At 37.7% G+C, this 15836-nt stretch overlaps 1 protein-coding gene across 1 annotated transcript in view; it reads left to right on the top strand.

Moving 5' to 3' along the window:
- LOC5575195 (beta-1-syntrophin) overlaps nt 1-15836 on the top strand; it is a 756119-nt gene that overhangs the window by 356743 nt on the left and 383540 nt on the right. The window contains exons 4-5 of the mRNA XM_021850899.1: nt 4644-5055; nt 5513-5747. Coding sequence (XP_021706591.1) covers nt 4644-5055; nt 5513-5747 — 647 coding nt within the window. The remainder of the gene's footprint in view (nt 1-4643; nt 5056-5512; nt 5748-15836) is intronic.

Here is a 15836-nt window from a genome sequence, read left to right as displayed (position 1 = left end):
ACGATCTTCCTAAGTTGACGATCATTATTTTAGTTGAGAACTTGGCTGGTAGGAGCGCTTTTTCTTACTTGCTCCATATGAATCTTGAGGGATAAGAATGTAACCAATATCTCTAGATCTTGATGAGTTGGAAGATTAGTTTCTACGACAAAAATATTTAGTAGCTTTAGGGGTTTTATTATTCACGCTAAGAGGTTAGAGATTTTGCCTACAGGCGGCGCTAGTGAACATGAAACTTTTGATTTGCGGATATCTCAGGATCCTGACCACTTGAACGTTGAACGATGGCGTCCTCGGCAAAGTTGTTCAGTCACTCATGGGCTATCACTATTCAACCCAAGAGTTTCGAGATTTTCAGAGAGGCTTCCCAAGTAAATGTTTTTTTTTTTATTCCTTAATTTTTGTTGGTATACCGAGCTTTTTTTTTTTTTCGAAAACTTTTTCTTGATAACAACAGGACCAACTTTTATTGTTTTCTACCACGCGATGGAGCTCTTGAAGCTGGATGCAGTATTTTGTGATTTCCAAACGTTATTATCCAGGTTATTCCATTAGAGCATTTTTATATCGAACCAAATGGATGAGTTGATTTGGTAGAGATTTGTCACAACATTGGACGTATAACATAGAAAAATTTCTTGTTTTACCATGATATTTTGTAAACATGTTTTCCCTCCGAAGAAATATAGCTTCATCAAAAAATATGAATTAAACTGAAACGATTGATAATATTCATTGCTAAATATTTTCTAAGTCGTTAAATTAATATTATTCTTTTAGCTGTCGAAAACCGAATTATGTAATGTATCATTTAATTCCACTAGAGTTTGAATCCTTTGACAGATACGCGTATTTTGACCTCAACTGTAAGGCCGTCTTCAGTGTAAGTCGAGTCTAGTACACGACACTGAATACGGCCTTACAGTTGAGGTCAAAAAACGCGTATCTGTCAAAGGATTCAAACTCTAGTGGAATTAAATGGTATAGTGGTAAATTTACTTTACATTTTTTTTGTTTAATAATTTATATTCAGGCACGAACACATACCCAGAGCCTTTAATTAACATGTTTAAATAATCGTTAAGCATTATTAAGAAGGCATTATCAGTATGATTTAACCAGTAACTAAGCTAAATTTGGTATAACATCTATAATCTTCATAAAATCTATTTGCATTTATTAAAAAAAAAATAATACAAATTTGAATTTTTAATCCATATAAATAAAAATGGAATGGTGTTTGTATGTCACGAAATGGTTTGCGAACGGGTGTACGGATCTAGATGATTCTTTCTCCGCTTTGTTCGTCAAGGGTTCCAACGTGTTTGTGTGTATAAAAATCCCAGGATATTCCCCAGGAAAGTTGAAAAAGTGAGAGTGAACGGAACTGTCATTTTGTAAGGGACGATTCATAGCATTTTTCAACAGCCTACTTGATGGCAAGACGAAGTTTGCCGTGATCACTAGTACAAAATAAAAAAAGAAATCTAAAACAAAAGTTTTGAATAAATTGTTTGGCAATTTTTACTAATTTGAGACCCATTCCATTCCCCTTGTGACGCATCGTCTTAAATTCGTAAAATCTCCCCTCGCCCTCCTAAAACGAAACGTCATTTATGGACGGCCCCTAGCTTCAGAATGCATTGACTTCATTCTCTGTTCGCTCACACCAGTTTTTCCATGTTCGAACGTGTGCTACGGTGGAATTGCAGCAGAGCACGTTGAGAGCGGAAAGCTTTGAGCAGTTTACGCTGATTGCTTTGGTGGTTCGCAGAAATACGTACTGTGTGTATAGTTTTCGATCTGGAATTGCCAATACCGTTGATTTTGCATGCAGCCAAATGTATACATTAGAGTGGTTCAAAAAATCGATTTTGCTCCACACCGCTCATTCGATTCTAGATCAAATTCTGAGTGTCCTCCCAAAATTTGAGCTAATTCAGATGAAAACTGAGACTGCACCAGCCCTTTGAAGTTTATATGGGAATTACTATGGGAAAAGCAAGCAGTTCATTCAATCGGTCATAGTGTTTGCCCATGTGCTCTTGAGGATTAGAACTACGTTGATACTGTGGGATACAATAGTCAGCTACAACTTTGCCGAAGACCGTTTTTAAATCGGACGCCCCAGTAATTAGTTATTGATTTTTGAATGAGTTGTAAAACTTTGGCTATAATTATTGGGCTGTTCTGCGGGCATCACTGGATATATGCTGTAAAACATAGTAGCCATGATTTGTGCGTGCTATCTTTCGCGCCAGGTGCAGCAATGTTGCCTGTTCAGAAGTTGAATGAGCACTGCTGAAGAATTTGTGACTGGATATAAATCAATAACTAATTACTGAGGCGTCCGATTTGAAAACGGTCTTCAGCAAAGTTATAGCTGATGAATGTATCTCCCAGTATCAACGTAGTTCTAATCCCCAAGAGCACATGAGCAAAAACTATGACCGATTGAATGAATTGCTTGCTTTTCCCATAGTAATTCCCATATAAACTTCGAAGGACTTGTGCAGTCTCAGTTTTCATCCAAATGAGTTCAAATTTTGGGAGGACACTCAGAATTTGATCTTGAATCGAATGAGCGGTGTGGAGCAAAAACGAATTTTTGAACCACTCTAGTATACATCCAATGGGAACGCAATATCTCGTGGAATCGTATTATATCGAGCAGTCTTTAAACTTGTAATGTCAATATCCATAACGGTATCACAACATTTTGTGTTTTAGACACACTGAAACCTTCACTTATATAATGAGTGAGAGACACGCAAATAATTTTTATTTTAATGGAACCATTACCTACAAATAATGGTTATGTTTTTCGCAAAAAATCTCTTATCTGTAGTACAAAATATGTACATAATTTCTCGAAATGGTGAATTTAATTTATTAAGTCAAGTTTAATGCTTAGTTCCTGGCTGCATCTCTACACTCTCGGATCTGCCTCATACTTGCCAAATCGTTATGCACTAGATTCGCCTAGCAGTCCAACATACTTGCAATATGTCTCGCCCATCGTATCCTTCTAGCTCTCGCCACACTCTGGATACTGAGTTCGCCGTAGAGCTCGGAGAGCTCGTAGTTCATCTTTCGCTACCACACACTGTTCCCCTAAATGCCTGCCGAAGAAAACTCCATGAAGTAGTACGTCAACGGGCATAGTTCATGTATTATGTCTACGATCATATTACTGGACTACTGGTCTTTAGGAGTCCAAAGTAGGACAACATCCACAAATAATTTTCCTCCGTATTTCAAGGCTAACGTTATCATTGGCCATCATCATGGATCTAAGGTAGATGAACTCGTCGATCACCTTAAAAGTATATTTTAGTAGTACTTCCAAAATTTCTGCTGGAAGAATTCCAAAAAATTTCCAAAATTGTTCAAAGCTATCCCGGATTCCTATTGTGGTTCCACCAAGGGTTCTTTTTTATATTTGTTCATTCTGATAAAAATAACTCAAGGTATTCCATCGAAGCAACAGTGTTGCGCTTCAAATTACTTCATAAGTTTAATTCAACAATCTTAACAAAACATCCTGCATAAAGTAGAGTTCACCAGTTTTTAACTCCATGGAATTCAAAAAATATATATTTCTAAGAATACAGTAAATCTCTTATCACTGGGGTATTTTTCGGCTTCGCAGTCACCAAAGCAATCAAACGATTATTATTTTTCTTGCTTCCAACGTTTCGGTGCTTATTACACCTTCTTCAGGGAATTAGAACTTATAATCTTTCTCGTTCTGAAGAGAACACCGAAACGTTGGAAGCAAGAAAAACAATAATCGTTTGATTGCTTTGGTGACTGCGAAACCGAAAAATTCACCAGTGATCTTGAACCTCAGTCGATAGCATTCCGTAAATCTCTTATTCAAATCAAAGGTAATACAAATTACTACATATAATCAAACTGTTCTTTAGGTTAGAAAGTAACCTTCGTTTGTTTTCACCTCCAGCACTGCTTTGTTTGCTTTAATTAATTACGACTGAAGCTTGCATATAAAGCCAGCTCAAGTTTAATACTCTTTCGTACTATCCCTAGTCATATAAAGTTACCTGACCAACACTCCCACACAATAGTGCCACAAAGTACCAAGAAGCAAACGCCACCAAGTTCGCCAAACTAGAAATTGGTTGCAAAGTTGCATTCTTCTTCTGGTGTCTCTTCACTTTCAAGAAAACTTTCTCCGATTCTTGGACGGGCGAAGGAAAACCGACAAACCACCACTCTCCTCTCCACCACAAAAACCCCATCCGGAAGAAATTTGTCTGATTGATTGTGGCCTTTCCCGTTGCTCTCGATCCATATTTGATGGAGGCTCTTCGAGTCGAATGCAGTTTTGGGCTGAATCCCCGACCATGAGAGTAGCCAGGTTTTCGATCAGAATGGGGCCCAAAATCAATCTATGGAGATCTCCAGAAGAAATTCCTTCTGCATTTCATCCAGTAATAATTACAGAATCTTTAGTCATTCTGCAAAATTATCTTTGAAGAGCTCTAGAAGCCCCCCTCTGGCTGCGCCCATGCTTCCAAATATTCGCTTCGAGCGCATTTCACTGCAAGCACCCTAATGGAAAACCGAACGCACTTAACCTTATCGAATTTTCCCCTCTCTCTTTGTCCCTCTCGAAACAGGAGCAACCACAGTGGCAACAATGGGTCCAACAATTCGTCGCAGCCATCGTCGGCGGGTGCATCCGGGCCATCGATCCACTCGTCGGAGAATCTGAGCAACGGCGGGGGCCAAAACGGTGTGACGACTCCAGCCGGAAGCAGCACTCTCAACGGCGGAGGCAGTCTGAATGGGGACAATTTCCTCAACAATAACAGCACCAACAACGGCAACAGCAACGGAATCGTCAACGGGAACAGTAATGGACTAAGTGGGGGCATTGGGGTTGGGGTTGGAGGCGGAGGCAATATCCTGAACAACAACGGTAGTGGGGGAGCGGGCAGTGCAGGAAGTGGAAGCAACAACAACAGCATCGACAATGGAATCGCCGAAATTTGCGACGTACCTGATTCGGTGGCGAACCAGAAACGACATGTGAGTATCATTGCATGGCGGTTATGTGATTGATGGGTTGACCCGTAAATACCCAGGATGATCTAATGATATCCCTAAAGATGGTAAAACTTCGGATTTTCTAAAGTTTTAAGGTGCCCCTTTTTAAACAAGGAGTTTAGTTTGGCGGCATCCACAAATTACGTAACGCTCTAGGGGGAGGGGGGGAGTAGGCTTAAGCGTTACAACTGATACAAAAATTTAAAAAAAATCATACAAATAGCGTTACGGAGCGTCCATTTTTATGGCAGCCAAAATATGTTTTTTTTCGTCATTTTTTAAAATAATTCAATCAATTATCGAAACCTACATTGATAGCGCACGCCATTGCCGGACGTATTGTAGAGCTTCGTTTGTTACAGCATTTTTAGCAAATTAGGACCGTCCTAGGCATTTACGACTTAAATGAACCTAACAAAAATCGTTTCCATCCTTCCAGGTCCGCGTCATCAAGTCCGACAACAACGGGCTGGGCATCTCGATCAAGGGTGGCCGCGAAAACCGAATGCCCATCCTGATATCGAAAATCTTCCGTGGCATGGCAGCAGACAGCGCCAAGGGGCTTTACGTGGGCGATGCGATTCTTTCGGTGAACGGAGAAGACCTGCGGGATGCCACCCACGAGGAGGCGGTACGGTCCCTGAAACGAGCCGGTCGGGTCGTGGATCTAGAAGGTGAGTCAACTCTGCGGGTGCTGCGGATGACTGTTACGATGGGAACGATATTAAATTACAGGAAAAGCCACCCACCTGCAGAAGTTCGCGTTGCTTTGACGGGTAACTTCCCGAGCAGATGGGAGAAGCAAGATTGTAACAGAATTATTTTCGTAGATATGATATGATATCATATCACCAGTTATTATAAAACCAAAACATTATTATAACAAAAATGCTTTTCAAGGCTATTCCATAAAATTGTTTCAAATTATGTTACTGTTCACATCTTCAGATGTTCTTTACAACAAACTTACAAATGGAAAGTTAAATATATAACAAACGGTGTTATAAACTGACTGGTGTCACAACTTCTGTTATGATTAACTGCTGTTGAAAGAAATGTGTTACAATCTTGCAATGTGATTCTGTTCGGGTTTGCTCCCTGTTCCCTGCTGGATGTGGGTGGCGATTGACGTGGAGATGTACAAAAACGGCACCTACTATAAGTCGTTGTTTATTGAAATTCCACGTTCAGCGATGCGATGGCGTCGTCGGAGCACGGAATTGAGCTGTTTTGCTGAGCTATCCATCGTCGCCCAAGCGAACGAAAGGGTTCCATTGGATATAGTTTGTTGAAAGGATTTATAAATTCTTGCGATAGGAATTGCGAGTAAATTTCTGTACAACTTGAAGAACATGAAAAAGATACGAGAAGGACAAGATGACATGTTATATTAATTGCTTGATGTTCTTCATTTTTAAGTAATTTTAATTGTTGCAAACATTTCAGTTCAGTATATTTTAATAAAAATTCAAAATAAATACCATCAGTAGTCAAAAATTTAACAATTAATAAGATTATAGAATTTTCAGCTCTATATTATTTTTCTTCTTCTTCTTCTTCTTGACATTAACGTCCTCTCTGCTTCTCAGCTTAATGTTCTTATGAGCATTTCCACGGTTATTAACTGAGAGCTTTCTTTGCCAAAGTTGCCTTTTTTGGATTCGATTATTGTTTGGCAGGTACGATGATACTACATGGAAGTCAAGGAAATTTCCTTTACGAAAAGATCGTGGACCGACCGGAAATCAAACCCAGACACCTTCAGCATGGCATTGTAACCGCGTACTCTAACCACTCGGAAGGAAGGCCCTTACATATTTTTTTTTCTAAGTATGCAAAAATATCCCACACTAGGACAGAAGATCCTAGAGGCTTCTGTCTATCCCTAATGGTTCATGTGAAGCAAGTTTGAAACAACACCTCTAACGGCCAAGTTCTGAACCAATTAGATTATCATCAGATCTTAAAGGTAGATTGTACTGAGTACTAAAACTTCGCTTAAGATAGCTTTGTGCTATCAAAATCCGAAAAGTAATCTTCTATAACGCTCAGTATGGCTTGTATGTAGAAGTACACAATATAGTAATATTCCTGTATAAGGCTGATACAAATATTAATTTACTTTTATATCCGAGACCGAGACTTCTCATTTTTCAATAATCCTCTGGATTGTCATTTCACCTTTCTTTACTTTAAAAATACTTTGAAAATGCCAAGAAAATAATGGATCTATTTTTTTACCCTTAAAAACTTTTCATTTTTTTAAAGTGGAGGTAGGATGAGGGAGATGGCATAAACGAAAATTAGCCCAAATATGATATCATGGAGTTTATTTTCTGTGAAGAGTCTCAAATTGAAAACTTCAAAAAAAGGATAATCTTTACTTAATTGGTTTCTTCAGATGTTTCTTAGGAAACAAAATCAAAAGTGTATCATAATCGATTGAATTGTCCTCAATCATAATTAAGGAATGCGCTACATCCGCAAAAATTATTGGCCTACTCAAAATAGTATAAAGTTATTTACACGTTTTATCACTTCAGTGGTGAATCCCAACAGGAATTTGAATAGATTCTTACAAAATATATCCAATGATTCTCACAAACATTTCTCCAGAACTTACTGACACCTTTAATTGTTTATTGCAAAGATTTCAAGACTTCTTCCTTTCTCTGAAACTTGAATTACTTTTTCAGATGTTACGGCAAAAAAAATGTTGTGGGCTTTGCCGGTCATTTTTCTAAAAAAATCTCCATCAATTGATTTTTTCCAAGGATTTTAACCCGTATAGGACTGAGCGACAGAAAAAAAAATTAAAACCCTCACCGCTCAGCGAATTCTTAACGGATTCAAATGATTTTTTGTCAGTTCACTGGCCCATTCCGGTGGATCACTGGGTCACTGGGTCGGGTGAGAAGGGTACAGTGCATTTGTGCCCCTGAAGGAAGGCAAATTTCAAGTCACAGATAATTTCCGGAATCGGATAGAATGTGGCCACTACTTGACGGAATTTTAAGAAGATTGCATCAGTGTAAACCTTTTGAGAAACGATTGAATTGGATAACTATGAGTCCTGCATTTGATTTATCCTAAAAATGGTCATTTTCGGGTCTCGGGACGCTTCAAACTTACAATAAAGTGGCCAATTTGTATCTGAACATCTGTGCTCAGCTTATGGGAACGCAATTCAGTGCACAATTATGTTTGATGCCTACTTTTCGAGAGTTGAAACGGTTTAGTATCCAACAAATCTACAGTCGGTTCTTCCGGGCATCACATCCGAATGGCCACATCAGGTATATTTTAAACGGTGCAAAACTCTTTATTTATAATGTTGAATATCAGATCTTAATGATTTATGCAAATTAAAATGATTGTCATTGCAAATAAATAAAGGTAACTTGGTATGTACCACAAAAAATAGCCCTTTTTTACCCGACCTGACCCAGTGACTCGCCGGAATAACTCTGGCCTCATAAATATTTCCGAGTTCCTCTGGCCACTTCCAGAAACTAGATATGTGAGCCTGTGAACTGACAAAAAATCATTTGAATACGTTAAGAATTCGCTGAGCGGTGAGGGTTTCAGCATTTTTGCTTTCACTCAGGCCTATACGGGTTACTAATGTCTCAATACCTCTATGAATTCCGTTACTGATACTTCAAATTGTTACAAAGATTTCAAGAATACTTTCAGTGAAGAATATTTCTCAAAGAATATTTCCCAGAATTTCATCTGAAATATCTCGAAAAATTGCACCGAACATCCTATTTCTATTTCTTTCAAGAATTCCATAAGGAATTCCGAGGAATTCCAAAGATTGTTCCAAAGATGCTTCTTTTGATTTCTACAATAATTATACTAACCTGTACAGGGTTTGCTTCAAGGTTTCATTGAAAGTTTGTTCCACTCCTCCAAGGAAAACTCTGATTATTTCTCCATGATAACAGATTATTAACAGGGATTCTCTTAAAATCGCCTAAGCGATTACTCCTTGTTTTACTCAGGAACTTGCTCCTTTCACTTCTCCAAGGATTCTTCCAGGAATATCTTCAATAATTGATTCTGAAGTTCCTCCGTAAATTTGTTTAAGCATTCCTCCTAGGATTTTTCCTAGGATTCCTTCAGAAAATTGACCAACGATTCTGCCAAGAGTCTACCTAGGATTTCCCAAATGATTTTGTTCAGAAGTTCGTTCAAGGACTCGTTCGTAGCCATCTTCATATATTTCAGCTAAAATTCTTCGAGGTTTCTTCCTGTTTTTATTGATTCTACCAGAAGTTTTCCTGACAATTCCTTCATACATTATACACTAAGAAAAAATACATATTACGCATGATGCATATTTCATATTCAGCAAAAAAGTGGAAGTAAAAAATAAAATGACGTAAATTTTAAGTTCTTGCGCTTAAAAATGCATCATTATTGTAATGTGACGAAAAACTTGGGTAGTCAAAGCAATATGAGGTTCAGTTTTACGGAAAATTACATCTTTTGGGCCTCAAATTTTCGTCGCCTGACTCCCTTCGATATGTCGGGCATCTCTGACGTAAATTTACACGATTTTTTTTTCTAAGTTTGTTTTTCAGAAATTTTTATAGACAACCTAACAATTTATTTTACCAAAAATTTCTACCGAGCTCAAGAAACTGATACATAGATTTCAGTTGGATTTTCACTAACAATAGTTATCAATTCCTTCTGAAATTCTTATAATGAACGCAACCCGAGACAGAACACAACACATACGGTACGGCCCACAAAAAATGCGAAAATTGTTTGATCGTGAATCTAGCATCCACAAGCGTTATTTTCATTGTTTTTGCTAGTGTATGTGATTTCTGATTATTGTAGTATATTCTGACATAACTTCGCTATCCAGGACAATTTATGTTATATTTTTCTCATTGTCCTAAATAATGTAATAAAGCAAAAAAGTTCAAAGGTTTTGTCCGCCCAAAGCTAGAAACATCATCTGATTGTCGTATACTCTGGCGATTTGCTTTCCACCTTATAAACCACACTTTATTGTTGAAAATTTTATTTTGTTTAGTATGACATGATAGAGGAGTTCTTAGAGAACGTGTTTTTCATGATTAAAATAAAATATTTTGCCAGGGTCATAGTTTTGATGGCATTTGCGTCTTATAGGTTTGATATGCCTCTATTTTTTGTTAAAGTTGAATAAAAACTAAATACGGAGGCCTATATCAAATTTTTGAGGATGGAATTTGTTCCTTTGGTTAGAGACAACTTATATCAATACTAGCTCATAGGTTTTGAGCAAAACGGAGCCACTTATCACACTTATATGAAGGTCCATCAAAGCTCTCCAAAATGATCCGTTTTTTCGAAAATATGTTTAAGTCTCCAATGACCCAGGTAAGAATCAATTCTATCATTTGATATGAGCGTATGCTGGATACAAGGCCTGTGAAGAATCTCACGCCATTGTTGGTGTTTTAGAAGCTTTCATCACACAGATATCGAACTCGACGTCCGCGTGATAAAATTTGAAGGTATGCCTCCAATCCCTCTCTGGTAAGGTGAAAGTAACAGATAAAAATTATGTCCAAAGGGAAAAACTGAATTTAAATAGATTAAACAATACAAGTAATGAATAATGTTTATGTTTAATTCACATTTTCTATGTAAAAACTTTTTTTCCAAAGTTTTATCGGCTCTATCAGTCTTAAGGCAGCTAAAACGACTTTTGCTTCTACTTCTCCGACGTTTCGGCGTATATTTCGCCTTCTTCAAGGGTTTAGAGGCGAAATATACGCCGAAACGTCGGAGAAGTAGAAGCAAAAGTCGTTTTAGCTGCCTTAAGACTGATAGAGCCGATAAAACTTAAGACTGATAGAGCCGATAAAAATTAGTCATCACAGTCGAAAGCATTCACCAAATTATGTTAAAACTACCATAAAACATAATATGAGGATTTTTGCATTTTTTTATGGCTCATACTGTATTGTTCTTACAAATTAAAAGGATATTGAAATATCACCTTTTTAGGTCAATCGGTTTCGGGCTCGTTGTTGCCCATCTACAGAACTATGTCCAACTTCTTCAGAGACTCCCACACAGAAAAAAAACATTTCTTGTAAAATTCAGCGTAAAATCATACTCATTAAGTGAATACCACATATGTCGCAAATTTGCACTACTAATCGAGTAAAATTACCTTACGATCACGTACATTTATACAAAATTACGCGTAATCGGTTACACTGCATGCTTGATTACGCAGCATGTGAGGGGAATTTGCATTATATTAATGCAATTTTACACCATATGTAGCGCAAATTTGCGACAATCCTGACATTTCCTTTATGTCCATGACTTAACGCTGGAATTTACAAGGATATTTCCCTCTGTGCAGGAAATTACCCCAGCTAATTTTGCAAAGATCTTTTTAGAGACATTAAATGAATTCTAACCGAATTTTTGCAGCGATTCATTCTGGCATTCTTCCAGAACCTTTTTCAGAAAGTCACCCATAGCCGTTTAAATGAGTTCCTCCAAGTATTGCTCCGAGAATTTCTTTACGTTTTCTTCAAGGAGCTCTCTTTGTAGATTTTGAAAAATATCCTGCTTGAAGTTCCTTCTTTCACTAGATTTTTTTGTGAGTGGCTTCAGAGATTCCTCCAATAAATCTTCTAATGTTTAACTGGAACTATATAGTCTGTCAGCGATATCCTACCGATTTCGCGCCAAATCGTATTCCGAGCTGGCAGTGGCTTCTCAGATTACAATTAAATTTTATGGATATATCGGCATTGACTAATTAAGCTACTTTGCATACTTAGTTTTTCCAAAATTTATCAGTACTATCAATTGAAAAGGACAAACTTTTTGCTCGTTTTTTTTTGTCAAAATAATGTGATCGAAAAAATCTTACAAAAATGTGTTGTATGTGTGACTTGTAGATAATTTTCGAATATTTTGAATACTGAAAAAAACTTATTTATGGACTACACTGAAAAAAAAAATCAAAGCTTACCGAACTAAAAAAAAACTAAAGAAATACGTGTTTCTGTCATTTTTATACAAATTTTATTGATGCTCAAACAGCGAGTCAATTTGGTCTATCCAGAAGATTTTAAATTATCGAGAATTCCCTAGGGTAATTCACCATTTATTGAACGGTCAAAATGCTCGCTAACTGTTGAATACGCCATAAGGAATACACGGGCTGTTCAACAATAGACGAGATGTTTAGCCGTTCAACATTAGGCGAATTGCCGCATAAAAATTGTCACAATAGTGGTCTACACTGGACAAAGATGGTTTTCAAAATTTATAGTTGATTTAACACTGGAGTGATAAGAGCCCGAAAAGAAACGCAACGCGCCCGGGAAGGTGTTGTGACGGAGATATAAAAAAAGTGCTGGTAAATTACTTGAGTGCTACAATTCAACTGTTTCATTAGGAAAATTCAGTACAATTAGAAAGAGTCATGATAGTATAGGAGTTTAGAAATGAACATTGCGGTTATGCTATAAAACTGCTATAAGCCTGGATTCTGCATTAGAGGGGCTCGACGATTTACGCTATCTTCATGACGAGTTGATAAGAAATCGACCTTTTTTTGTAGCTTCATAAGTGCGGTCTTCAACGCGCTGAAAGTTTTCTCGAACCCACATTGATGATCCAGTATTTCATCCATTTGGTCATCAGAACAACTGTCTACCATCCGCTTGTGGACCGAAAGATATGCCGCCCACATTTCTAGGAGATTATCCAACTCGTTTCCTTAAAGGAATCTCTAAGTGATTTGTCAGTAAGCTCGTTTAGAAGTTCCATCTAGTATCCCTGATGCTTCTTTACAGGAATTCATTCAATAAAAATCCTCCAAAGTATCAGGAGATGGACACACCCAAAGGGGTGAGGGAAGTTTCTTATTTGTGTGACAAACTATGCATTATGTTTATGAAAAAGTCATCTATCTATCTATCTATCTATCTAAATCTATATATATATCTATATATCTATCTACCTATATAAATAAAAATGGAGTGCTGTTTGTATGTCACGAAATGGCTTGAGAATGATTCAACGGATTTTCACAATTCTTTTACTATTGCATTTGCCCGGGGTTCCGACGTGTTCGTGCGTAGAAAAAGTTAAGTAAAGTCTTCGGAATAGTCGTTGAAACGGGAAAAAAGTAACGCATCTTTTTGTATGGGTGATTACATGTCATTTGTTTTACAGCCTATTTGATGGCAAGACGAAGTATGCCGGGACCATTAGTTAGGAAAAGAAGGAAGAGTTTTGAAAAGTTTAACATTTTGCAAGACGTAGGGAAAGTGTACCAGTTATGGCTATAGTGGTTCCCTATTTGTGTTTTCTTGAAAACGTTCAAACATTTTGAATATTTTTTAATGTTTAAACATCAAGATATATTTGATATCAAACTACTTTAACACACAGAATGATTAAAAATTTGAAGATAATCAAAATATCCCGTATGGCGAAATAGGGAATCAATATATCCATAACTGGTACACCTACCCTGCTTGAAAAATATTGCTCAAAGACTGTTTTTTGTTGATCGCATGAGCCAGACTTTATACAGAGATAGACTCATGGAATATTTGTCATTTTGAAACATGATGAAGATTTTTCTGGTACAATTTTCTACTGATGAAACTTTCTCCAGCAACTAAAGCGCCAAGCCACAATCTCCTTCCCATTTTCAACAGGTCAGTCACATCTCCCCTTTAACTTTCTGAAGTGCAAACAAATCAAATCGCAATAACCACTTCGAGTGAACAAATTTACAAACCATTTAGAAAATCTGTTTGAACGGCGAGAAAAATCGACAAAACGACGGCAAATAAGCCCAACCAGGTTGCTTCTTGTCGAAGCAAGCAGTTGCCGTTTCGCAACTCCGGTCCACAGGACCAAGTGCTTGTTCCGATGTTCAATAATTCAAAACATGCCACACTCCATCGCTGGGAAAAAGTTTTCAGCGGCTATAATAACATGAAAATGCTCCAAAGGGTATCCAAAACTAATCCATGGCTAATGAAGCTGTTATCCATCACAAAATCCACAAAATTTGTAATTTAAAATGAGAAATCATCAGGCCTTTACTTATTCTTGCATAATCTTTAACGACCGTTGAAAAAAAAAAAACTCGATGGAATATATTCCTATGAGCACATATGGTTATAGAAGTTGGTCACAAACCTTCGAGTTTACGGTTACGCTTGTATTGCCCATAACTGCATATTTGTAATATTCGACAAAAGTAAATGGAGTACCAAGTGTGCATTTTATAGCAGTATGGGAAGTAACTAAAATTTCTAAAAAATACCAAGAATTCAAAAGTGCATATTTGAGGCTGAAATTTCGTACAGCTTATATCGCATGTTGGGTGACTAGATACGGCTGAACTGTATGAGGCTGTATAGATATTTTCCTAGTTTGCAAGATTTGCGTTACGCTCGTAGATCTGATGAGCTAGCTAGTGATTCTTTGGTAACCTTAAATAGTCATTGAACTCAAATTCTGGTGGCGTGTATTTATATAAGCTCGTAGGACACTAGTTTGAGGTATGGGTGTACCATTTAAGTTATATATGAAACATTTCACAAATTGTAATGATGAATTACTGCTTTTGTTTTTTTTTCCAATTTTTATTGGTCCATTAAATGGGTTACCCCGTCGCAATCAGTCAAGCAGTGGAACTGATTCAACCTTCTTTCAACGCCTCCAGATATTCCCCCGTTCGTCAAAGCGTTTCAAAGATCGACAAGTTTATCCTGAAGAATTTTTACTGTTTCTCCTGCCGAGAGAGAGTCCGAAGTGCGGTGGAAAACTTTTCAATATCCTCGCCACTGGCGAAGCTTTTTTGAGGGGGGCAACTTTTTCCAGCTGGCCAAATGTCACTCCGGGAATGGGGAGAGGTGAGACCGGTTTTACTCAGCCAAGTAATGGTAGGGCAAGTTTCAAATTGGTGTAGGCAATTTCGCTGAGTTGGAGTTCAAGGAGCTAGATGAAGTTTCGTCCGGGAAATTGTTGATGGCGAAGAAGGAACCTACCAACGGAGGCTATTAAAATTCCTGCGGTGTCATCGTTTTTTGGAGGAACTTGCTTTGAGTGGGCAGGAGGGATAGAGGAGGGGAGCGAGAAATCGGTCGATGATTATGTTAGTGGTTTTCAATCTGAATTTTCCTCCTGCAGGCAATAAAGCGTAATATTCAGCATAGAGTGGAATAGTAGAAAAACGCGCAATTTGTCGTAGAACAATCGTAGTAACAATTTTGTTTTACCTTCAGGTTGACTGACTGTTCGTTTATTTCCACGCCACTGTTGCCAGTGGAACGTAGAATTACACACACTTCGTTGTTTCCACTTTTGGTGAATTGAGACAAAATTGTCCTTGCTCCAAGTGATCTCACAATTGCTTTTCACTTACCTTGTAAGACATTTACCATACAACTTCCTTCACGGTAAGCGTGGACGTCAGGCTTTTTGGAAAGAAGTATATCAAACAATATAGTATGTTACACTGATGGCTTCCATCTTGAAGGTAAAGCTGGTGCTGCTGTACATTCTCGTGAGCTAAGGCTGAATCAGTTTTACTCACTTGGTAGAAACTGCATCCTTTTTCAAGCGGAAATATTGGCTCTTATGTGTTGAGTGCAATCAGCACTTCAACGCGCGTAATGGGTAAAGTCATTTACTCCTGTTCAGATAGTAAGGCTGCTATAAAAGATCTTGCTTCGGCTAACTCAATGTCGAGGCTTTGTATT

The sequence above is a fragment of the Aedes aegypti genome, chromosome 3, assembly GCF_002204515.2.
Source record: "Aedes aegypti strain LVP_AGWG chromosome 3, AaegL5.0 Primary Assembly, whole genome shotgun sequence".
NCBI lineage: Eukaryota > Metazoa > Arthropoda > Insecta > Diptera > Culicidae > Aedes > Aedes aegypti.
Note: the sequence above shows the minus strand (reverse complement) of the source record. Positions and strands in the feature narration are given on the sequence as shown.